The 26,196-nt window shown below is 42.0% G+C and overlaps 1 protein-coding gene across 2 annotated transcripts in view; it reads right to left on the bottom strand.

Moving 5' to 3' along the window:
* Positions 1–11,084, bottom strand: part of SLC30A5 (solute carrier family 30 member 5) — a 32,283-nt gene extending 21,199 nt beyond the window's left edge. For both annotated transcript variants that reach the window (XM_086362045.1, XM_086362044.1), the window contains exons 1-2: positions 10,731–11,084; positions 1,633–1,755 (exon numbers count right to left, since the gene is read on the bottom strand). Coding sequence is in view for 1 of the 2 variants with exons in the window: in XM_086362044.1 (XP_086218170.1) it covers positions 1,633–1,755; positions 10,731–10,819 (212 nt within the window). In the remaining variant the exon portion in view is untranslated. The remainder of the gene's footprint in view (positions 1–1,632; positions 1,756–10,730) is intronic.
* Positions 11,085–26,196: the final 15,112 nt, after the last annotated feature.

Below are 26,196 nucleotides of genomic sequence, written 5' to 3'. Positions count from 1 at the left end.
CACGAATCTTGGTCCATAGTTCTTCAGGCACTCTATCAGATCTAGTCTCTTAAATCTATTTGCACTCTATCAGATCTAGTCCCTTAAATCTATTTGTCACTTCCACTTTTCATAAAGGATTTGATTTAGGTCATACCTGAATAGTCTAGTGGTTTTCCCTACTTTCTTCAATTTAAGTCTGAATTGGGCAATAAGGAATTCATGATCTGAGCCACAGTCAGCTCGTGGTCTTGTTTTTTGCTGACTGTATAGAGTTTCTCCATCTTTGGCTGCAAAGAATATAATCAATCTGATTTCCCTGTTGGCCATCTAGTGATTTCCATGTGTAGAGTCTTCTCTTGTGTTGTTGGAAGAGGGTGCTTTGTATGACCAGTGCGTTCTCTTGGCAAAACGCTATTAGTCTTTGCCCTGCTTCATTCTGTACTCCAAGGCCAAATTTGCCTGTTACTTCAGGTGTTCCTTGACTTCCTAATTTTGCATTCCAGGCCCCTACAATGAAAACGACATCTTTTTTGGGCGTTAGTTCTAGACGGTCTTGTAGGTCTTCACAGAACTATTTAACTTCAGCTTCTTCAGCGTTACTGGTCAGGGCATAGACTTGGATTACTGTGATATTGAATGGTTTGCCTTGGAAACAAACAGAGACCATTCTGTCGTTTTGAGATTGCATCCAAGTCTGCATTTGGGACTGCTTTGTTGACCATGATGGCTACTCCATTTCCTTTAAGGGATTCCTGCCCACAGTAGTAGGTATAATGGTCATCTGAGTTAAATTCACCCATTCCAGTCCATTTTAGCTCGCTGATTCCTAGAATGTCGACATTCACTCTTGCCACCTTGTTTGACCACTTCCAATTTGCCTTGATTCATGGAGCTGACATTCCAGGTTCCTATGCAATATTGCTCTTTACAGCATCGGACCTTGCTTCTATCACCAGTCACATCCACAACTGGGTGTTTTTGCTTTGGTTCCGTCCCTTTATTCTTTCTGGAGTTATTTCTCCACTGATCTCCAGTAGCATATTGGGCACTTACCAACCTGGGGAGTTCATCTTTCAGTGTCCTATCTTTTTGCCTCTTCATACTGTTCATGGGGTTCTCAAGACAGGAATACTGAGGTGGCTTGCCATTCCCTTCTCCAGTGCAGCACATTTTGTCAGAACTCTCCACCATGACCCGTCTGTCTTGGGTGGCCCTACATGGCATGGTTTAGTTTCATTGAGTTAGACAAGGCTGTGGTCCATGTGATCAGATTGGCTAACTGTCTGTGACTGTGGTTTTAGTCTGTCTGCCCTCTGCTGCCCTCTCTCAGCGCCTACTGTCTTACTGGGGTTTCTCTTACCTTGGTTGTGGGGTATCCCTTCACACATTAACACAAACTAAAGTAAAAGTTGATGTTTTGGCAAGCTAATAGAGTGTGACAATTCTTTTTTTTTTTTTTTTTTTAATCCAGCCTGTTATCTCTAACCTTAGATAGTCTATCTTTAAAATATATATATGTATAACTCAAATACTTTTCAGGAGGAATAAAATGCACAAAATATTTTACATAAAACTTCCTAAAGATCCTCAGTTAACAGAATTTTCAGACATTAAAAAACATTAAGGAAAAAAAGAACTGTACACACTCACCCAAGTTTTAATATAAAAATGAACTGAACAACGTGAACGACTTTCAGGAGATCATATGATTCAAAAAGTCCAACAGCCTTCAGAAATTTAGTGAAACACAGTAACACAATATATTTCGTTAATCTGAAAAATAAAAACAGAAACAAGTTTCAGGTATCAATGAAATCACAAGGAACTCTGAAATCTTTTTCTTATTATACAACAGAGGTCATTATGAAAACCATAAATATAAACAAAAGATGAAACAAACAAACACTCAACTCACCCCCCATGTGTAACTACTACTAACACTGGTATATATACTTTCAGATTCTTTCATGTACATGAATGTATTATGGATAAGTACAGTCTATTAAAAAAAAAGGCAAACTAAAAATAAACATTTTTGATTTCCTGAGTCGCCTTGACTACTTTATAATGCACTTTTTAAAGAATTACTCCAAACAAAGAGAATAAAAACAGAAACCAAACTCTGTCATGAAATGAGATCATAATACAGGAAGGGAGAGTATGACAAATGCTGAAGTTCTCCTCTCCTCTGCTTCGTTAAGTGGCTGCAGTAGTCATAGTTGAAGTCAAGTGATCTGACCTACAGTCTTGAAAAAGCTTAGGAATGTGAAGCACCTCAGAAAGGGTGTGGAGAAGGGAATGGAACCCATTCCAGTATTCTTGCCTGGAGAATCCCATGGACAGAGGAGCCTGGGGGTTTATAGTCCATGGGGCTGCAAAGAGTTGAACATGACTGAGTGACTAACACACACACACACACACATTAGAAATGTGCCAAGTAGTTAGGTTTCCAGAATCCCACCCAGCACAGCCAGGCAACCATTTTCCCTCAATGAGGACAGAACAAGTGAAGTTTAGCCTCTGGAGAGGTCTAGACAAAAGGCAAATGGAAAAAAAAAAGCATGAGGTGTTGGACTAAAACCACAGAGATTAAAAAGAAGTTTCCCTTCTTTACCCCAAGACACCTGTCTTCCCTCATTTAGCTCTAACATCCTAACTGTCAGACTTCAATCTCCCAACAGAAGAACCCTTTTCTGGGAAGCCCATCAGGGGACAAGCCCTACACAACTCTTCTAACTAGTTTTTTATGCCTCACTCAAATATGAAAAGCCAAATCTGGATAATTATTTACAATAAGTCTATAACAACAGACCAAACTAAAATAACAAAGAAATTTAAAAGATACAGAGAGCATAGGGAATAGTAGAGAACATCAAAGAACTATATATTCTCGGACAAGAAAGAACACTGCGTCCATGAAAACCTGGTGCTTGCATAAAAAAAGGAAAAAGGAACTCCCGAAAGAGCAATCAGAAAACAGTGAAGAAATTATCTGTTTTCCAGCTTAGTAGAAGAACTGACTCTGTGAAAAGACCCTGATGCTGGGAAAGATTGAAGGCGGGAGGAGAAGGGGACGACAGAGGATGAGATGGTTGGATGGCATCACCGAGTCAATGGACTTGAGTTTGAGTTAACTCTGGGAGTTGGTGATGGACAGGGATGCCTGGCGTGCTGCGGTCTATGGGGTTGCAAAGAGTTGGACACAACTTAGCAGCTAAACTGAACTGAACCGAGTCTTCTTTGATCTAGTATTACCTCTAGTATTAAAAAAAAAAAGTACCTGAAACCCATTATTTATTTAGATATTACAAACATATACTACTATGTTGATATTATATGTTATAAAACACACACAAATTAGAAATGAAAAAGAATGAGATAAACAGATTGTCTTCACAAGTCACCCAGGAGACTACCTGCAAAGTTTACGTCTAACAGGAGTTAATACATTAAAAAGGAGGTACAGGGGATGTGCAAAGCAGCACAGCAGAGGAAGAAGTCTCTACTCATGGGAGAAAAATACAAAAAAGCAGACCCAGAAGTTTAAAGGAAACCTTAGTCATTCAAATAGTAGTGCTAAAACAGTTTGATTTGCAATGATACCAATGTACATAGGATGGTCCCCAAAATCAGAGTGTAAATCATTAAGCCTCATGGCACTAAATCAACAAACAGTAATCTGCTTCAGAAGACATCAAAATATATACTTTTGGAAGTTTTAATGCAACTGTGAAAATATATTTCAGTCCTTGAAAGAATGAATCTCAACAATTCTACCATCTTCACCGTCTGACAGCTCATTTTCTGTTTTAGACCAAGTAACATTAAAGAAAATCAGATTTAGAACAAAATGGTTTTTCTTTTCATGAACATAATCTGCGGGAACTTTTAATGGTGCCGTTTGGGAGTTTTAACAATGTGATAATTATCACCAAGAAGCTAATAAAAACAATATGCAGAATGACATAACTCAAATCCTAAACCACAGAGGTTCCTACTTAATCTACCTATAGAATAGTATAAATATTGAAATTTCTGTTTAAAAGATCAAGCAGATTTTCTGGGGTGATAAAAATGGCCTATAGCTTGATTGTGCTGAAAGATGTAATTTGTATCTCAATGAGAAAAGGAGTATTGGAAAAAATAATAAAATTACGGCTATAACAACAACAAACAACTGAGTGTATTTTGTTTTTGGATTGTTTGCAGACTGGTTGAAAACGCAGTACGACATGAAAAATCCATCACATTTCTAGCAATTATGTAGGTATGAAAGTAATGTATATGCTCTAGAAAGAACAAAACACTAACATTTAAGAGCTGAAAAACACCCTGGAGGTTCTCTAGTCCAATTCCTCTCCTGTCACAGATTGGGAAGTTGAAGCCCACAGAGTTAGCGAGGGCCCAGCCCTTGACTCTTAAGTATGCTCTTTTCCTAGGTCACACAGAAAACCCAAGTTCATCCAGAAGGCTTTGGGGATTCCCATCTTCTAAACCATTTCCAATTATATATTCACAGTGGCCCTCGCAAAGGGTAAAATCATTAAATATTACAAACAAAATGCATATTAAAACCCAAGATTAATGCAGATGTTCTCTATTTAAGCTAGGGCTTCACTGGTGGCTCAGAGGGTTAAGAGTCTGCCTGCAATGTGGGACACATGCAGGTTTGATCCCTGGGTTGGGAAGAACCCCTGGAGAAGGAAATGGCAACCCATTCTTGCCTAGAGAATCCCATGGACAGAGGAGCCCAGCGGGCTACAATCTACCTGGTTGCAGAGTCGGATACGACTGAGCAACTTCACTTAAGAGAAAAAAGTCAGATAGACTGAAGTAAATTAACTATATTAATGCTAATGATCATGGCAGCAATTTGTAATTAGCCAATAAAAATACTACTTTTGTTTATTCAGTTCTGTTTATTCTTCTGTTTATTCACTTTTTTTTTTGTTTATTCCACTTCTTAACAAGGGGACTTACATAATATGTGCTCAGCAAATGTTTCCTAAATGAAAGAATGCTAACTCTACTGTTAACATTTGTGTGATGCAGCGATGTCTAGCATAGCAATACAGATAGCACAGTAATACAGTACATAACTGGCTGTCAAGCTTCTGGCAATTTAAACTGTCATCCACTCAGGCATGAATTCAGAATAGGGAAGAGAGAGGAAAGCTCAAAGCCTCAAGCGCTTCACTCCTTCAGCTCTTAACAAGGTGTAAAAAAAAGGCAAAAAAACAAACAAAAATAAGGCAGCAGGACAGAAGCAAGGACACAAAGAACGACAGTGTCAACAAGACAGGGAGGATAAAACAAGAGACCAGGAAAAACAGACAGACATACATTAAAAACCCCGGCCATCTGTGAATTCCTGATGCCAGCAAAGAGCCTTGTACCGCCCTCAGGGAGCTTCGAAGCCATTTTTCAAATATTCCTGCTCACTTACTATGTGCCAGGTGTCACTGGAGTCCAGTGAGACCAGTCTGACAGGTTGGTTTCAGGTACGACAGCCTTCCCTCCTCCTGATAAAAGGGCCTGATGCACTTGCAACTAGTTCTGCATTCTGACTTCAAAGGAGGACTTTTATCTAAAGTTTATCTTAAAATGTTATCAAAGTCTTAACATTCTTTAAAAAAAAAGTCATCCATTTGATAATAAGCCTGAATATGAGAGCCATACTTGGAATGGCAGAGAGCAAAGGCCAAGAATCTGTCCTAGATGGTACTACGGAGGGGCTGAACCAACACTGGCAGCCTCTGGCATCTTTTATGTGAGAAGAATATATCCGTCTTTGTTTAAAGCTCTCTTAGTTTGGTTGCTGCTGCTGCTACTGCTGCTAAGTCACTTCAGTCGTGTCCGACTCTGTGGGACCCCATAGACGGCAGCCCACCAGGCTCCCCTGTCCCTGGGATTCTCCAGGCAAGAACACTGGAGTGGGTTGCCACTTCCTTCTCCAATGCACGAAAGTGAAAAGTCAAAGTGAAGTCGCTCAGTCGTGCCCGACTCTTAGCGACCCCATGGACTGCAGCCTACCAGGCTCCGCCGTCCATGAGATTTTCCAGGCAAGAGTACTGGAGTGGGGTGCCATTAGTTTGGTTACTTACAATTAAATGCATTTCTAGGTGCTATCCAAGAAACTTGTAATAGAGGCCCTCCCTTAAGGAGTTTAAGGTCTAAAGACAGGTGAGAAACAAGTGTTTATGTGACCCAGGTTAATTAGCAGAGATCTAAAGGAACAGATGTGGAAGCAATTAATTGCAACTAGGGAAACACAAGTAGTCTTCCAAGTCTCAGGTGTGTGGGTATTAAAGACTAAGTAGAAAAAATAAACAACCCAACCAAAAAATGTGGGTTTGATCCCTGGTGGGGGAACTAAGATCCCACATCCCGTGGAACAACTAAACTAAGCCCAAGAGCCACAACTAGAGAGTCTGTGCTGCAACTGGGCTTCCCAGGTGGCACGGTGGCAAAGAACGCAGGAGACACAAGAGACTTGAGTTCCGTCCCTGGGTTGGGAAGATCCCCTGGAGCAGGAAATGGTAACCCACTCCAGTGTTCTTGTCTGAAAAATTCCATGGACAGAGGAGCCTGATGGGCTATAGTCCATGCAGTCACAGTCAGATACAAATCAAGTCTTGTCATCAAGAAAAAGGTAAACTATACTTAATAGACTTGTTTTAAGATGAGGAAATATGTAAAATCATTTCTAAATAATTTTTCTTTAAATTGCTAACAAAACTTAAACATTTGGCACTTTGATGGCAAGATTCAGTCATAGGGAACATTAAACACAGAATTTCTTTTGGAAAGTATTTATTTGGCTGCATGCATCTGTTTCAGCATGAGGGCTCTTCCGTTGCAGCGCATGGACTCTTTAGTTGTGCTGCACAGTCTTAGTTGCTCCCAGGCATGTGGGACCTTAGTTCCCCGACCAGGGACTGAACCCACATCCCTGCACTGCAAGGTGGATTCTCACCCACTGGACCACCAGGGAAGTCCCTATAATACTTGCTCCCCTCTAGCTGTGGTGCGTGGGCTTCTCACTGCGGTGGTTTCTCTTGTCCTGGAGCTTGGGCTCTAGGGTGAGTGGGCGTCAGTACTTGCGGTTCCCCAGCTCTGGAGCACAAGCTCAACAGCCGTGGCTCAAGGGCTTAGTTGCTCTGGAGCATGTGAGATCCTTCTGGATCAGGGATTGAACCTGTGTCCCCTGCACTGGCAGGCAGATTTTTATCACTAAGCCACCAGGGATGCTTTTCCTTTTTAATTAAAAAAAACAAAAACAAAAAAACAGATTGTGAAAGTAATTCCTGAGTAGTTGCTTGTTATCAACATTTTAAATAAAACCATTCCTAATTTTCTGCTCACAGATGCCCAACTGGGGACATCCTTCCAAACCTTTTCCTTTGCATATCCATGTATGGACAAACATATATTTTAGATACATTCATGTATTTACCACTGTACACATATTTTGATATTTTTATGTAATTTTTCATGTAATATATATTGAAGATTTTTTTGTTGTCATTATTAATTAGAAAAACTATTTTAATATTTAGCTGAAAGGTAGATACTTTGCTTTTTAAAGTATCAACTAATGAAGTCTTCCTGTGGGGCTAACAACAAAACATTAGCTAAGGCCAGGTAACCATACACTATTAATAATAAGCACACAATCCCTAGTTCACGTTGCAAAGGGAAACATACCAAAAGGGAAATTTTCAGGAGTGAGGAAGGGAGGCACTTAAATGGGGCAGTGGCTTCTGAGCCACTCACTGGTCCTTCAGGCAACTTAGCAGGATCCAATCCACATTCCTGACTTCCTGATAATGTACATCATTATCTGCCATTAACTAGCCTCATCAAAGGTATCACTGGTATTTTCTGTGAAGGGTTAGAAAAAACCTCATTCTTCAAATCTGAAATTACTGAAATCGGAGTTTGGATTCAAACCTGCCTTTTGGGCTTCGCCCACTGTAGCAGCTCGCAGTTAAAAAGACAGAATCAGTGTATGTAAATCTACTTTGATTTATTCAATATTTAAGTGTCTACTATGTAGAGGGCAGTGTAAATGAAGTTTGGGGGCTTCACTGGTGGCTCAGTGGTAAAGAATCTGCCTGCAATGCAGGAGACATTCAATAATTATCAATCAATGCAGTAATTATAAATCGATTCAATAATTATCAGTCTGTGCAGGAGACATGGGTTCATCCAATAATCATCAATCAGTTCAATAATTATCAATTATTGCAATTATCAATTAATGCAGGAGACACGGGTTTGAACCCTGGTCTGGGAAGATCCCATATGCCGGGGACCAACTAACTGAGCAACTCACTCAGTGGTTGTGCCACAACAGCAGTGAGTCTGTGCTCTAGAGCCAGGGAGTCACCACTACTGAAGCCCGAGCGCCCCCTGCAGCCTGAGCTCCACAAGAGAAGCCACCACAATAAGCCTTCACACTGAACTAGCGAGCAGCCCCTGCTCTCTGCAACTAGAAAAAAGTCCGCACAACAAAGAGGACCCAGCACAGCCAAAAATAAATAAAAAGGAAGCTTCTAGCTTAAAAAAAAAAAAAAATGAAGTCTGAGGGAACTGACTCCCAGTTCAGTTACTAGGTGTGTGACCTTAGAAAAATTATTTTTCTATGTCCCAGTTTCCTGATCTGTGAGACAAGGACACAGCTAATGAGTCTGCAGTGCTGTTGTGAAGGCTTAAGAGAAATGCTGCATGCAAAGTCCCTGGAACATAGAAGTGCTTAACAAATGCTGGCTGTCACCCTCTGCTCTTTCCTGCCAAGAGGATTTATTGAAGCCAACATAGAAACATGTAAAACAATTCATATTTGTGAATTCAGGCATAAAAACATCCACAAAGAATCTGTCAATTAGCTTTTGTTGCAGATTATAATCAGATTTTGATTTTCAGTCTATATAAAGAAAAATTCTTTCAACCTGTAATCTATTCAAAATTCAACCAGTCCTGATTTGAATTTGATTCTGTAATGAACTATTTTTTTTAAGGATATTTATTTTTATGTATTTGGCTGCTCCAGGTCTCCGTTATGTCACTCGTGATCTCCAATCTTCCTGACAGCATGTTGGGTCTTTTAGTTGTGGCATCTGGGGATCTAGTTCCCTGATTAGGGATCAGACCCAGGCCTCCTGTCCTTGGGAGCAAGAATACTGGAGTGGGTTGCCATCCTTCTCCAGGGGATCTTCCCCACCCAGAAACTGAACCCACATTTCCTGCATTGGGAGGTGCAAAATTTTTTTTCTCAACTATTTAAGAGTAAGTTACATATATTATGCTCCTCTACCCGTAATTACTTGTATTCCTAAATCCATGGACATTCTCTTCTGAAATCAGTTATAAACTATAGGAAATTTAACATGGATATACTTTTATCTAATCTATCTTCTACAGTCCACTTTCATCAACTGACCCAGTCCTACCCTTTACTACATTTTCTCCAGTATTAAATCTACACCAGAATTGCCTATTGCATTTAGCTGTCACATCTCAGTAAATAATATTTGATATGATGTTTGTTTTTTTTTTTGAGCTTCTCTGGTGGCTCAGTCAGTAAAGAATCCACCTGCAATGCTGGAGACCCAGGTTTGATCCCTGGGTCAGGAAGACCTTTTGGAAAAGGAACTGGCAACCCACTACAGTATTCTTGCCTGGGAAATCCCATGGACAGAGGAGCCTGGAGCCGGTTACAGTCCATGGGGTTGCAAGAGTTGGACACGACTTAGCGACTACATAAAAACCACATTTTTATTTTACAAAAACGAGCTGTTCAAAATAGATCAGAAAATTAAACTTGTACTACAAAAAAATGCAGCTGATTTAAGTTGCTCAGCATTTCACAAAAAAATAGTTATTCTGGTAATGCTATTTATACAGTTCCAAAGAATTTAGCAAAACAATCTTCCAGTCTCAAAGGAGATATCCGAGAACAAGAAACACCTAACCTCATTAACCTTATTAAATATAAAGGCGATGAAAACCAGGTTCAATCAAACTGTTGAGCCGTATTTCGCGCATCCTGCGATACTACCTCAGAAATTAGCACAGGTCCAGAAAGACAAGCTGGAAAGTGGTCACTGTACTGACTTACCTTTCTGGCGTTCGTGGGAACATTACGGGGAGGGAGGGAAAGGGGAATTTTTCCTTTTCACTCTATGAATTTCTGTACTGTTTGAACTTTTTGACAATGCGCACGCATTTCTTATTTAAGGATAAAACAAAATAGGCGAAGAAAGGAAAAGAAAAACTACAGGGCGGGCTGGATTCTTAAATGTGCGGGGTTATAACCTGAACCTCAAAGTTCATCTGTTTGTACTTTGATTTCCTCGCCTGAAGAGGTGATGGTGACCCTTCCTTTAAAAGGTCAGAAAGGTTAAATATCACCAAACTACTATTTGAGGGAGGAACACCCAACAGAAATTCTTCTGACAGGTGAGAAAAACCTCTCACGTGAACTGGCCAGCAGTTGTAAGCTTAACGGACGGCTCTGAACACCAGAAACTCAGGCGGAACCTTCCCGGGTCCTAGAGCATTTTTCCCGCAGCGGGGAACGGCGGAACCAATGAGAGCTGCTGCGGGAGCGCGGACTGCACCGAGGCGGGCGTTCCGGGCTGTCGGCCGCCGGGCCCCGCGTGCACCGGGGAGGATCCGCGCAGCGGCCGGGCGGGCGCAGGGAGAGAGCGGCTCCGGAAGCGGGAGCCCGATCGGTCCCTTACCGAGCGCTGGGCACATCCACCGGCCCGAGGCCGCTGCCGCCGCCGCCGCCGTGGCCGGCTAGCACGTCCCCGCCGTATTTCTCCTCCATCCCGGGGATCAGGAGCCGTCGCCGCCGCCGCCGCTACCCCCGCGGCGGGGTCTCCTCATGTCTCTCCGCTCCGCGGAACAGCGGGCGCGGGCGCGTCACTCCCCCATGGCAACGGCCCCGTCAGGTCCCCGCAGGCCAGACGGCCGCCGCCGCCGCCGCTATTCCCGGCTCACAAGCACGCGTGCGTGGGGACTAGGCCACGGACAGTTCCGGGGGCGCCGGCTTTCCCGGAGGCTCACCGGAGCGGACGGCACCAGGCCACGTCATCAGGCCCAGCAGCACTCACTCTCGGGGCGGGAGGGCCCGGTCCTGCGCCTGCGCACTGCACAGCACTCGCCATTCCCCTCCCCTCCCCAAGGCTCCTCCTACCGCGGGGCTTTGAATGGAGTTCTGGCCCCACCCCATCTGCCCCTCCCGTAGATGAAGCCTGAGCACATACCTGTCCCTGCAGCGCCACCTATGGGCCGTAAGAACTACAAGGAGTTCTGCAGCAGAGAGGAGACAGAAAATGCCCCACTTGTGATGAAATATTAATAGACTAGAATTTCTTTTAAATTCTGGCTTTTAAACTTGTTACTTAATCCTGGCACATCAGTAAATCTGGGAAGGTAGGACAAGACTTTATTAGGGTTATTTTTCTGTTGCTAAAAAGTTAAGAAAATGGGCTTCAGTGTCTGTCTTTGAATGTCAACTCTGCCACTTACTGTGTGACTTGGTCTTTCTGTACCTCAGTTTTCTTATCCGCAAAGCAAGAATAGTAATATCTATGTCATAGGGTTGTTGGGAGGAGTGTTAATACGTGGTGTCTGTAACAGTGAATGGTATATAGTAATCAGTAAATGTTAGCTATTATTTATAGGGAAATTTGAGGACTGGGATATGGAGATAAAAATGGGGTTTTTGAGCAGTGCAAATTATGATTAGTTTACAATGTTCCACTTAATTCAAATATATTGATACATAGAGTCTTAGAAACCTTTTAGAGAATGAGGAGTCATAGTCTCTGCCTGCTGGGACTTCATAATCTATTGTGGAAAATACTTAGCAATTTGAGAGCAAGACCTGGTTGGCAACCTTACACCTTAAACGCACAAATGCTAAGAGTTCCCAATAAAGGTGTGATAGGGGTGTAACCAGAGAAGACTCACAGATAGAAGCTGATCTGGAACCTAAGTTTTGGATATGTGAGAAAAACATTGTGGGAAGATATGTCCTAAGTGTAGAACAAAGAAGAAGGCATGAACTTTACTTTTAATTTTTATTTATTTGTTTGTTTATGGCTGTGCTGGGTCTTCACTGCCGCGCAGACTTTTCTCTCGTTGGGGAGATCAGGGGCTGTTCTCTGGTTGCAGTTAATGGGCTTCTTATTGCAGGGGCCTTTCATTGCGTAGCGTGGGCTCTAGGGTGCGAGGGGAAGGCACGAACTTTAAAAGCTAAGGATGCATATTTTCCCATTTGAGGCAAAGAAGAGTGCAAAGATACAATACTCCATCAGTGAATTGGGTTTTAAATTCAGGATGTTTGTTTATTGAATTTTAGTCATTGACTCAGAGTGGAGTAGATCAGGTAAAGCTGAACAAAGAATGACTTTCTTGCTTCACTTTCTTGAAGTGACTTTTTTGTAGCATTTTTTTTCCTTGTAGCTATTTCTTTGCAGAATTGTTATTTTCTAATCCAGATGGTGGTGGTAACAACTAGCTATCTTGTTTTTCTAGAGCTGATTCCATCCCTTTGGAGTTCAGAGAACTAGGTAAAATGACATGTATACATTAAGATTAATTTTTATCCCAAGCAGAGCTTGAATTCAGTTGATATTTGATTTGGTTAGAATTAGGACATTGTTCTTTTAGGCTGATATGTTTCCTGTTGTTGTTTTTTTTTTCCTTAGTGGAAGGAAAAGCGACTCTCTTTTCTTTCTTCCTGCTCACTTCTCAGCCCAGTCCAACCTGGCTTCTACGTTCACCATTCCTTTGAAGCAGCTCTCTCATGGGTATTTTTGAGCTATGTATTACCTTACCTCTCTCTAACTTTGAACATAGTTGATCTCTCCCTCTTCTGGAAACATTCTCTTTCCTTGGTTTCCAGAGCCCCCCATTTGGTTGTCAGCGGAAGTTCATGTTCTCCCAAACTCATGCTCTCTCCACTAGACTTGATCCTCTGTTGATGCTTCTCTCTCATCGAATGGCACCATTTACTTAGTTTAGTAAACCAAAAGCTCAAGTATCATCCTTAACACCTCCCCTTCCTTACAGTCTGTATCCAACACTGAAGTCATGTCATTTTTTACCTTCTCAGTATTTCTTGAATCAATCCAAAATTTTCCATCCTCATCGCTACGCTCTAGTCTAAATGACCGTGGCGTTTTATTCAGACGGCTACCATAACCTCCTTACTAGTCTTTCCAAGTCCTCTCCCTTTTCTACAGTCTTGTTTTCCACATTCTGCCACAGTAGTAACAATCTCTTCCAGTTGCAAATCTTATTATGCACTGCCTGCCCCACCCGACCCTACTCTCCAGCCTTCCAGTGGCTTCCCATTACTCTTTTCTTAAAGGTTTTATTTATTTATTTTTGACTGTGCTGTGTCTTTGTTGCATTGTGCAGGCTTTCTCTGGTTGCGGTGAGTGGGGGCTACTCTGTTGCAGTACACAGGCTTCTCATTGCAGTGGCTTCTCTTGTTGCGGAGCGCAGGCTCTAGGCACCTAAGCTTCAGTAGTTGCGGCACGAGGGCTTAGTTGCTCCGAGGTATGTGGGGTCTTCCTGGACCTGTGGTGGAACTAATGTCCTCTGCGTTGGTAGACGGATTCCTATCCATTGTGACTTTCTATCCTTTTTAACACAAGCTCAGTGGTAAAGAATCTTCCTGCCAATGCAGGAGACCCAGGTTCGGGTTTATTCCCCGGGTCGGGAAGATCCTCTGGGGGGAGAAAATGGCAATCCACTCCAGTGTTCTTGCCTGGAAAATTCCAAGGACAGAGGAGCCTGGCGGGCTACAGTCCATGGGGTCTCAAAGAATTGGACACAACTGAGCACGCCGGTCCCATCACTTCATGGGAAATAGATGGGGAAACAGTGGAAACAGTGTCAGACTTTATTTTTCTGGGCTCCAAAATCACTACAAATGGTGACTGCGGCCATGAAATTAAAAGACGCTTACTCCTTGGAAGGAAAAACCTAGATAGCATATTCAAAAGCAGAGACATTACTTTGCCAACAAAGGTTCGTCTAGTCAAGGCTATGGTTTTTCCTGTGGTCATGTATAGATGTGAGAGTTGGACTGTGAAGAAGGCTGAGCGCCCAAGAATTGATGCTTTTGAACTGTGGTGATGGAGAAGACTCTTGAGAGTCCCTTGGACTGCAAGGAGATCCAACCAGTCCATTCTGAAGGAGATCAGCCCTGGGATTTCTTTGGAAGGACTGATGCTAAAGCTGAAACTCCAGTACTTTGGCCACCTCATGCGAAGAGTTGACTCATTGGAAAAGACTCTGATGCTGGGAGGGATCGGGGCAGGAGGAGAAGGGGACGACAGAGGATGAGATGGCTGGATGGCATCACTGACTTGATGGACGTGAGTCTCAGTGAACTCCAGGAGTTGGTGATGGACAGGGAGGCCTGGTGTGCTGCGATTCATGGGGTCACAAAGAGTCGGACATGACTGAGCGACTGATCTGATCTGATCTGATCTGAGCACGCAGGGTTTAAGACAAAATCAAGCCATTAACGTGGCCAGCAACATCCTGTATGGGCTTGACGTAATGTATCTTTTCAGCTTTATCTCATTTCAAGCTGCCCTCTAATCTCAAGATCCCAGTCATCAGTTGTGCTGTTTATTTTCTAATATAAGACTTTTCTCAGACCAGTTTTCATGTGTAGAATGCACCCCATCTCAACCTTTGATTGTTAAGATATTACTTGTTCCTTTTGCTTCAGGTTGAGTTTCTCTAGGAAACAGACTCTGAGAGATGGAGTTTAGTGTGCAAGATACTTTTTAAGGAGTGCTTTGGGGACCAACAGCTGTAAAGGGGAGGGAAAGGACACAGCTGGGCAGAAGAAGTTGAGAAGTGGTGCATACCAGCCAAAGCCACAGTAAACCTCACGGACGCATCTGGAGCTAAAATGGTTCTTGAGACGTACGTTACAGTTTTTTATTTTCCGAATAAAGTCTTTTATAGGTTCAAGATTCATCCAAGATCATGAATTGCGTTTAATTGTCATGTCTCATTAGTTTTATTTTATCTGGAACAGTTCCTGGTCTCTCCTTTTTTTCATGACCTTGACATTTTTGAAGTGAATGGGGCAGTTACTTTGCAGAATGTCTGTCAGCTTGCGTTTGTCTGATGTTTCCTCATGATTGGATTTTAGGTATGCATTTTTGGCAGGAATAGCACAGAAGTGATTCTGTATTCCTCTTGTTGCATTATATCAGAAGGGACATGATGTTGATTTGTCTCATTCACTAGTAAAAAGTTAACTTTTATCATTTGATAAGACATCTGCTAGATTTTTCAGTGTAATGTTATTGAATGAGTGTTTTGTCTGGAGATACTTTGAGACCATGTTAAAATTCTGTTTCTGATCACACTTTCAGTCATTTGTATTAGTATCCATTTTTGGTCCTCGATCAAAACAGTTTTTACTATAAAGTTTGCTACATGCTAATCATCTGTTCCATCATCTTGTCTACATTTATTATTTGACCTTCTACTGTAAGGTAAAAATTTCCTATACTGCCCCCAATGTAGCTATCTATCTTAGTATTATTAAGTTCATGGGTTCCTGTTTTATTAAATGGATTATAATCAATTGCTATGACTCTTTTGATGCTAAATTATCCCAAATTAAGCCACTGGTTTTTGTACAGTCTTGAAATATTCCTATCAATCTTTCAGAATTTCCATATTTTCTGGTATAAGAGGTTCCAGATTTATTATATACTTTCCCTAATTTAGCTCTGGAATTAGCCATTTCTCCAAGGAGCTCTGGTTCCTTTTGAGGAGAGTGGTATTTAGAAACTGAGGTCTATATGGGACTTCCCTGGCAGTCCCGTAGACTCAGTGCTTCTACTGCAGGGGGCATGGGTTCCATCCCCGGTTGGGTAACTAAGATTCGGTATGTCATGGCCAAAAAAAGAAACCAAGGTGTGAAGTGATTCCAAAGAGAAAGATAAATGCCATATGATATCACTTATATGTGGAATCTAAAATACGACACAAATGAACCTATCTGTGAAACAGAAGCAGAATCACATGGTGAATACATCTGTAGTTGCCACGGGGGATGAGGGAGGGAGAGGGATGGATCCGGAGGGATTAGCACATGCAAAGTAGTGTATATAGAATGGATAAATCTAAGGTCCTACTGTACAGCACAGAGAACTGTATTCAAAATCCTGCAATAAACTCTAATGAAAAAGACTGTAAAAAAGAATATATATTTTGCATATTCTCTCTGTATAGAATATATGGGCTTCCCAGGGGGTGCAGTGGTAAAGAATCCGCCTGCAATGCAGGAAACCCAGGTTTGACCCCTAGGTTGGAAAGATACGCTGGAAGAGGAAATGGCAACCCACTCCAGTATTCTTGCCTGGGAAATCTCATGGACAGAGGAAATTGGTGGACTACAGTCCATGGGGTTGGAAAGAGTCAGACACGACTGAGCATGCATGCAAAAATAGAGTATATGTGTATATATATATATATATCTGAGTCATTTTACAATAGTAATTAACACAATATTATAAATCCAGTATACTTCAATAAAACAAAGACCGAGGTCTAGGTGTTGGGTATCGCCTTGCTGCTGGTGCGCTTATTGCTGCTTTGACTTCTCAGTGGACAGAGTTAGGAATTATGTATGTACATATGTATACAACTAGGTGTGTGTTTGTGTACCTAAGTATATTTTTCTATTTATCATACACCGGAAACCAAAAGTTCATACCAACACTTCCAAGTGCAAGCCAACCTTAGATGTTTTTATCCTAGACTTTCCCCTTTCTATGTCTGTATCTCTCTTCCTTGAGGGTGAAAAACCTGGCTCCCAAAAAACATTATGTAAACTGTCCAAAATTATATAATGGGTAAGGCAAGACTCCCCACTAACTGGGCAAAGTGCACTCTAGTGTCAGCTGTTGGCTCCTCTCTTCTCTTCTGCTTGCACGAGTGACGACTGTTCCAGTGATGTAAGCGAACCCAATGCGGGGAGGGCCTCTTTTGTAAGCCACCTCTAGGAATCTGGATCAAAGAATATGGCGGCCATCGTCCTGCAGAGCAAATTAGTGGCTGCTTCCTTCCTTCTAATGAGTACTTGTTGAGTGCTTACTTTGTGTAGGTCCAATTCTAGGTACTTGTTGGGTTTCCCTGAAGCACACTCTGAAATGAGGATTTGTGTGAAAAGTGTTCCCAGGAAAAACTGGTAGGAGTGTGGGAAGGTGGGATGGGAAAGAAAGATGAGCAGGAAGTGACAGCAGGTTCACTTCCACTGGGGAGCTTGGATATTGTGAAGGTCCCGCTTCAGAGGGTCCTGGTTGGGGTGAGGTGTCTTAGTCCATCTGCACAGCGGTAATTAACAAAACACTGTAAATGCAGTGGTTTTATAAATAAACAATGGAATTTACTTCTCACAGTTCTGGAGGCTGGGATTTTCAAGATCAAGGTGCTGGCAGATTTGGTCTCTGGTGAAAGCCGTCCTCCCCGTTTATAGGCAGTGCGTTTTCACTGTGTCCTCAAGTGGTGGAAGGAGGGAGTAACTCTCTAGAGTCCTTTTTACAAGGATATTAACCCAAATCATGACCTAATAATCTCCCTAAAGCCCACCTCTCAATTCCATCCCCTTGGGGTTTAGGATTTCAATGTGTGTGTTCTGAGGGAGACACAACATTGAGACCATAGTATTTGGAATGAGGATATTTCAGGAGTAGTTCACCGACAAAGAGAGGAAGGTGCTGGCTGGCTGTTAGGAGTGCTCCTGGCATGTGTAAGGGTAGGAAAGGGATCAAGGGGGCATGGGCAAGGGACTTATTGATGATAATGTCCACTGCAAGACTACAAATATTTTGATCATTTCCCACATTATATGGTCTACTTTTTCAAGGTTGAAATCAGAAACCTCACATTCCCAGACTTCCTTTCACCTGGGGTTTGGGAATATGACCTGGGTTTTTCACAATCAGACTATCCAGGCATAACTTGACCTCAGCTGAGGAGGCAGGAAATCGAGAGTTGATGTTTTACTTGGGAAAAAAGACCCAGTACTTTGGAAGAGTGGTGGCGGAGCTTCTGGTGTCCATTTCTGGGTGTCCTTGGTGCCCAGTGGCCATGCCATTGGTGTTTTGGGCAGAATGGCCTTCATGATATGGTTGGACCTTGTTTTTGGCTGCCTAGCTTCAGAGCCTGGCTCTCTGGTCCTCCAAGAAGTTCTGTGATTTACCCAATACCCCTCAATAAATTCCTGCCTAAACTAGTCAGAATGGAGGTTGCTGTTGGTAATTAAATCACTGAATGGTACAGGTGATAACGGCAGCAACCCTTTAAGAACAGTAATCAGCTCACAGATTTTGTGAGTGCATTTTATTTCACTCACAGTGTGAGTGGGGAACACTATGATGCTTATAAAAATCAACTCCTAAAATGTTGCACCATAGTGGAGAAAGCTTCCCCAAACTCATCAGATGACTTCATTTGATGTCAAATATATTCTTGTCATCTATTTGAAAGTGGAAAAAGGAAATGAGACAATGTTCACTAATTCCTTATCCTTCCTGACAAGGTAGAAAGAAGAAGGAAAGTGTGTGTGTGCCCTGGAATTGTAAGGGAGACACTGAGTTTGCAATACAAATGCTAAGCTATAGAAGGAAGCGCTGGATTTTTTTAAGGGTTTGAGGTGCTACCAGTTAGGCACATTAGTGTGTAATCTCTTTAGCAGACATTAAATGTGGGCAGCTAAAAATGAAAAACCCTATCTATAGGAATGATCGGGAGGGTGCAAATGAGGAGACGGAGGGAAATAATTGCTATTTTGACATTTTCAACTAGCAGAACAGTGGATCTAGAAGTTTCGTCATAATTATGTCCCAAGTTTTTCAAGAATTTATCCTGCCATTCACCCACACATATACCCAGTAATCATAAAGGAAATATTCACTCAAGGCCTCCTATGTGCCAGTACCAATTATATCCCAGAATGGAGAAAAATACGGTGTTACCCTTCTTCTCAAACTGATTGGAAATTTAACTGGTAGAAACACGCTGTGGAAAAAAAACTTAAAAAAAGAAATTTGTTGGAAGGCAATTCTTCATGGGTCTGTTGTGTTTTGCATGTCTTCTGAGCAGGAGCGTGGATAGCTTTTGCCCCAGACTGTTTTCAAGGATGTTTGTATAGCAAACAACCTTGGAAGATAGAGATAATATCTCCTTCTGAAACAGAGGGAAGATTTGTTTGCTGCCTGGATGGCTCAGATAGTAAAGAATCTGCTTGCAATGCAAGAGACCTGGGTTTGATCCCTGGGTCGGGAAGATAACTGGAGAATGGAATGGCAACTCACTCCAGTATTCTTGCTTGGAGAATTCCATGGATAGAAGAGCCTGGCGGGCTACAGTCCATGGGGTCATATAGAGTTGGACATGACTGAAGGACTAACACATAACAAAGGTATCACTTCCCTCTAGGACAAGGTTGGGCTAGCAGCTCTATTAAAAGACGGGGGTTTCCCCAACCCTCACTTGCATGTTAGCATCCATCTAGGCTAACATGCATCATCTCCATGGGATTTGGGGGTGGAGGAAACAAGACAACGTGATGCAAACCTGAGGTTCATGCTCCCAGCATTTTTGGATACCCCCAAAGAAAAAGGACAAAGATTTTGGACAATTTTATGGGTTAAAATATTGTATATCACTGGTATTTTAATTAAAGCAAAACTTTTTTTCACCATTGAGTTTGAACATCTGTTGACATATTTCTTGACTCTTCTGCTTCATTTTCAAGTGTATGGAAATTGTTTACCGATCTTTCTCATTTTTCTCTTAAGGGACTTATCTTTTGTTCATACAAAAAAATAAATTTATACACTAAGGAAATTCCTTTGACTCTAATTTCAGTTTGGATTCTTTGCCTGGGCCATGTTGAGGTATAATTTCTACACTGTCTTCTGTATTTTCTGAACCACTGCTTGTTGATGCCACATTAGTCTTTGATCTTACCTTATTCATGATGGGTGGGTGGTTGGCCAGTGAAAACTAGGTAAGGAAGAAGTCAGAAAGGTCAAACTTGAAAGATGGCTGGAGAAAGCTCATCTGTTGTTAGCTGTGCTGACATATTCTGGTGGAATCCCTGTGCTAGATGCCCATGTCATCACACCATTCCCCTATTCTGGAACATTCAGTGACTGACTCCTGTGTTCCCAGACTATGTAAAGTTTCAACCTCCCTTCTCTCTCCTTAATTTGGTTCTGTCCTTCCTTTCCCATCCAACTTCATCCCTATCTTTTCCATTCCACTGCATCCGGGCTCAAAGGTGCTTCAAGACACCAAAGCCTTCAGTGGCTCCTTATTTGGAGACACGATTGCACATTAACTTGGAAATGTCTTAGAGCATGGTTAGATTTGCACTTTAATCAATTTTAAAAAGCGTCATTAATTATGAAAGAAGCACAAATTAAAACAGGAAATATGCTGTGGCGGGCACAGACATGTGTGTCCCAGATCCCACTTCAAGGCGGGACGTGCTGTCCAGCTGGCAGCTTGCAGTCCTCAGCTGTGACTCCTTTTGGGTGCCCTCATTCTACGGGTGGTCTGCAATCATGCTGACCAAGGCCGGGTTCCAGGGCTTGGCCATTGTGTCTCAGTGCTCTTCAACTCTGATCGATCATACGCACCCCAGAGCACATCTTGGGGTTGAGGTTCCTAGCAGGTTGGATTGAAGTTCCACTTTTCTCTCTGCCCAGTCCTACTTCCCTCCCACTCTTTCCCATAGGTGTCGATGCTTCATAAATACTTTGTGTGCAAATTTCAAACCAGTGTCTGCACCTGGAGAACCCAACCTGCGTCAGACCCTTTTAAAACATTCACATCGGCAATTAAAAGGGGGGCAAATCCAGGCCTTTCCTAAATTCTTCAGCATGTTTATTATTATTTAAAATTTTTATGTTTATTTATGGCTGTGCTGAGTCTTTGCTATTGTGTGTGGACTTTCTCTAGTTCCAGCAAGTGGGGGCTTCTCATTTGCCATGGCTTCTCTAGTTGTGGAGCACAGGCTCTGGGACCTATGGACTCAGTAGTTGGCGGCTAATGGGCTTAAGTGCCTTGTGGCATGTATGATCTTCCCAGGCCAGAGGCTGAACCTGTGTCCCCTGCATTGCAAGCTGGATTCTTAACCACTAGATCACCAGGGAAGCCTAGCATGTTTCAATATTTGCTTACCAGTTTTTTCTTTTGATATAAAATTTATGTACAATGAAATGCACACATTAACTGTACATTTGCTGAGTTTTGACAAATATTTGTAACCTACACCTCTATGGAGTTATGGGCTGTTCCCGTCACCCCTCAAAGTCCCTTCATGTCCCTTCTCAATCAATCTGACTTCCAACAGAGGAAACAGCTACTTTCATTTCTTTCCCACCATCCAGTAGCCTATTAGCCTATTCTAGAACAACACATAAGTGGAATCCTGCCACAGTTCTCTTTTGAGAAAGGCTTTTTCACTCAGCATAATGTTTTTAAAAGTCATCATAGTTGCTTCATAGATTGGTAGTTTATTATTTTTTCTTGCTGTGTGTTTTGGTACTTCTGGTTCAGTGCATGAATTAACACAGTTTATTCATTCTCTTACTGATGGATACCTGGGTTGTTCCAGTTTTGGGGTATGGTGAATAAAACTGCTTTAAACATACTTGTACAGGTCTTTGTGTAGAAAGGTGTTTTTTTTTTCCTTGGGAGTAGAATTGCCAAGTCACAGAGTAGGTGTATGTTCTAGTTTATTAAGAACATGCCAGCCGTTATTCCAAAGTAGCTGTTTTATTTTCCAGGCTTCCTGCAACATATGAGTTCTGGTTGCTACACATCCTCATTGTGGTTGGTGGAATCAATCATTCAATTGTAACTGTTTACAATTCTGATAGGTATATAGTGATATCTCATTTAATTTACATTTCCCCAATGACTAATAAGAAGTTGAGTGCTTTTTCATTTGCTTATTGGCCATTTTTCTGTTGAGAAGTGTCTATTTGAGTATTTCACCCAATTTTTCATTGGGTGATTTGTATTTTTAAACTGAGTTGTAGGAATTTTTTTGTATTCTGATTATACCATTCCTTTGTCAATAAATGTTTTGCAGTATTTTCTTCAAGCAAAAAAGATAAGCCTAAAAAAAACAATCTCAATACTAACCCCTGGATATTTATAAAATGCTTTTATATTTTTATTTATTTGATTTTTTTTATATACAAAATATTTTGACAGAACAAAGGGAAAAAAAGCTGAGCTTTGAGAGTCGTTCAGAGGATCTCTGCTCTGACACACTGTGTAACTGTTAATCCTGAGCAGGTTTCCCATGATGTGATGAATTCTCTCAGGGCAGAGTGAATATCTTAGCTATTTTTGGTTTTCATTTCAGTACCTGGTTAAAGTATTTTAAAGCTGGAAATTTCTGAGTGAGTATTTTCTCCTGGGTTGAAATCCAGTGGCATTTTTGTTATCTGAAGAACAGGAGTGGGATTTTTTTGTCCTTAGTCACAGTTTGAATATAGATGATAATATCAGCTCTTGGTTATTATTGATTTGCTGTGGTTTGTTGGCTGTTGAGCGGTCTTCAATCAGGATTGAAAGATATGTGCCAGACATTCAGAAAGAATTATTTCAGAGGGGACCTCGTCCTTCCTTGAACTCCTAAAATTCCTTTTCTATCTCTCTTAGTGTGTACTCTGCTTTCTCTCTACAGGGTAAGCAGTTTGAAAGGAAGGATGAATCTCATTTGTGTCTCTAGCTCCTCCCGGAACTAACATCAGGATGCCTTGCACAGAGCAGAACAACAAACACCTACAGAATGGATACATAAAGTACAAACAAAACAAACCCAACCCAACCACACAATACAGCAAGCTGACACAAAAGAAAGATTAAGGAGGGACTAGTCTATGGTTCGCATGTTGCGAATTGCAATTTCTCTGCTATTTCCAAACAAATTCATTTTGCTTGGTTAAAAAAATTAATAAGCCATAAACTTATATGGTTTCCTTATTCGGTGAGGTGTTATTAAGATTCAGATATGACTGAGAAGTGAAGCCTCACTCCAAAGTACCTTGTGGTACAATATTCTGGAATGGAGACCAACTTCAAACATTTTGCTTGTAGTTATCATTTTGGGAATTTTTGTACTCTCAGGCTGTTGTACTTCCCAAAGTTACATGGGAATTTCTTGAAACTATGCAAGCATTATGTACTTTAAAGGAAAGCCTGGGATGGCATAAGTGACCTGAGCCTGAAATACTCCTGCTTGGGAGAATACTCATTCTCCCAGGAATGCTGAGGTAGGTTGTCTTATTTGTTTGCAGTCACCTGTAGGATCTCTGTTAGTCGTTTCCATCCATTTAAAGACCTATGTTAAGCATCATGTATGTGTATGGCCCTGTGATAAATACTGTCCTTAAAAATGGGAGATAAGAAATTTTTGAAACCACTAGAGGACGATATAACACAACACAATCCATGGTGAATTTAGGCAGTGAATGCTTCAGGAAAGTTAGAGAAGGACAGAGACAGCACTGCAACCTGGACTAGAGAAAGAGACAAGTCTGTTGCCAGATCTTCTGGGGTTCTCCTGTCAGGGAAAAATAGTATAAACTATTCTTCACAGCACCCACTTTTCAGGCTGGTTAAATGTGACCTTTTCTAAAACCTGTATATTATGTGGCTTTTTCCTGCCCCAAGCAGATCTGCTGCTGATACATCTTCTCCTTTTAAGATGTGCTTCAGTTCAGTTCAGTTGCTCAGTCGTGTCTGACTCTTTGCGACCCCACGAATTGCAGCACGCCAGGCCTCCCTGTCCATCACCAACTCCTAGAGTTTACCCAAACTCCTGTCCATTGAGTCAGTGATGCCATCCAGCCATCTCATCCTCTGTCGTGCCGTTCTCCTCCTGCCCCCAATCCCTCCCAGCATCAGAGTCTTTTCCAATGAGTCAACTCTTCGCATGAGGTGGCCAAAGTATTGGAGTTTCAGCTTCAGCATCCGTCCTTCCAAAGAACACCCTGGACTGATCTTCTTTAGGATGGACTGGTTGGATCTCCTTGCAGTCCAAGGGATTCTCAAGAGTCTTCTCCAACACCACAGTTCAAAAGATCAATTCTTCGGCCCTCAGCTTTCTTCACAGTCCAACTCTCACATCCATACATGACCACTGGAAAAACCATAACCTTGACTAAATGGACCTTTGTTGGCAAAGTAATGTCTCTGCTTTTGAGTATGCTATCTAGGTTGGTCATAACTTTTCTTCCAAGAAGTAAGCGTCTTTTAATTTCATGGCTGTAATCACCATCTGCTTACTTGACTCTTTTGCATGCAACTTGGATTTGAAAGCACAGAGCCTAATTTGTTTCCATTATAATATACTTCAAAAATTATTTATTATTTATCTATTTGGATGCTGCTCTAGGTCTTAGCTGTGACATGAGGGATCTAGTTCCCTGACTAGGGATTGAACTCTGGGCCCCCTGTGTTGGGAGCTCAGAGTCTTAGTCGGACCAGGCAAGTCCCCATCAAAATATACTTTGGTTTTACTCAGAGTTAGAAATTGAGTCACTTGTAATGTATTCTTTCTTTCTTTTTAAAAAACATTTATTTATTTTTGGCTGTGCTGGCTTTTCTAGTTGTAGTGGTCAGGGGCTTTGTGGTATGTGGGCTTCTCACTGCAGTGGCTTCTTCTGCCACAGAGAACAGGCTCTAGGCGAGGGGGGTTCAGTATTCGCAGTATGTGGGCTCAGTGGTTGCAGCTCTCCAGTTCTAGTTGTGGCTCATGGGTTTAGTCACTCCAAGGCATGTGGGATCTTCCCAAAGCAGGGATTGAACCCATGTCCCCTGCATTGGCAGGCAGGTTCTCAACTACTGTACTAACAGGGAAGCCCCCTATCTTTTTTTTTTTTTTTTTAATAAATCTTGTTTATTTATTTATTTTTGCTACGCTGCGTCTTTGTTGCTGTACTGGCTTTTCTCTAGTTACAGCGAGTGGGGGCTACTCTTCATTGCATTGCTGCTGCTGCTGCTAAGTCGCTTCAGTTGTGTCCAACTCTGTGCGACCCCATAGACGGCAGCCCACCAGGCTCCGCCGTCTCTGGGATTCTCCAGGCAAGAACACTGGAGTGGGTTGCCATTTCCTTCTCCATCATTGCATTGCACAGGCTGCTTATTGCAGTGGCTTCTTCTGTTGCCGAGCACAGGCTCCAGGGCACCGAGCTTCAGTAGTTGGGGCACGTGGGCTCAGTAGTTGCGGTTCCCGAGCTCTAGAGCACAGGCTCAATAATTGTGGCCAGTGGGCTGAGTTGCTCCACAGCATGTGGGATCTTCCTGGATCAGGGATCGAATTCCAGTCTCCTACCCTGGTGGGCAGATTCTTTACCACTGAGCCACCAGGGAAGGCCCAGGAAGCCCCCTATCTTAATTAACTTTTTTGAATGTGCTTTTCCTGCTTATGCACTTTTTTCTGTTTCTATCACAGTATGATTGGAAAGGAAACGAGGATTTCTGTAGTTTTCTTTTGATGTGTCTTTATATTCAAAAGGGAATGCAAACATTTATCTTGATTTTTATGTTATTAAAATGCTTTAGCTGAGTCCCTGGTGATAATTTATTATCATCTGGTTTGGTATTTCCAATGCTTAGTACGTTAAAGGTGTGGCACATAAAAGACACTCATTGAATGCTGTAGAACCTCACTTAGAAGAAGAGTAGACAGGAATATGTCAGAGCGTGCCTATCCATAGACCATATTAAGGCTTTTCTGTTCAGAGTCTCCTGCTGAGGAAACTGGCACTGGTAAGGTCCTTATTTGTAGGTGGCCATATATTCTAAATCATATCATTTATCCCCTGCCGACACATGAAGGACCATCAGCTGCAGCTACAGCAGAGACTTTTAATTAAAGTGTAATCTCTAGATCAGAAGCATCAGAGTCACTTGGGGGTTCTGTTAGAATTGGATTGGATCCCACTACAGATCTACTGAATCAGAAACCCTAGGGGTGGGCCATTTGTGTTTCAATAAATCTTCCTGGTGATTTTATGCCCTAATTCGAGAACCACTGGGCTAGAGGCCTATGAGGTAGCCTATGTTGTGGCTTGTTGTTGTTTAGTTGCTTTGTCGTGTCCAGCTCTTTTGTGACCCCAT

The sequence above is a fragment of the Bos grunniens genome, chromosome 20 (genome assembly GCF_055505025.1).
Source record: "Bos grunniens cultivar Pamir isolate PY7600 chromosome 20, Bosgru_T2T1.0, whole genome shotgun sequence".
Lineage (NCBI taxonomy): Eukaryota > Metazoa > Chordata > Mammalia > Artiodactyla > Bovidae > Bos > Bos grunniens.
The sequence above is the reverse complement of the archived record's forward strand: the minus strand, read 5'-3'. Positions and strand labels throughout refer to the sequence as shown.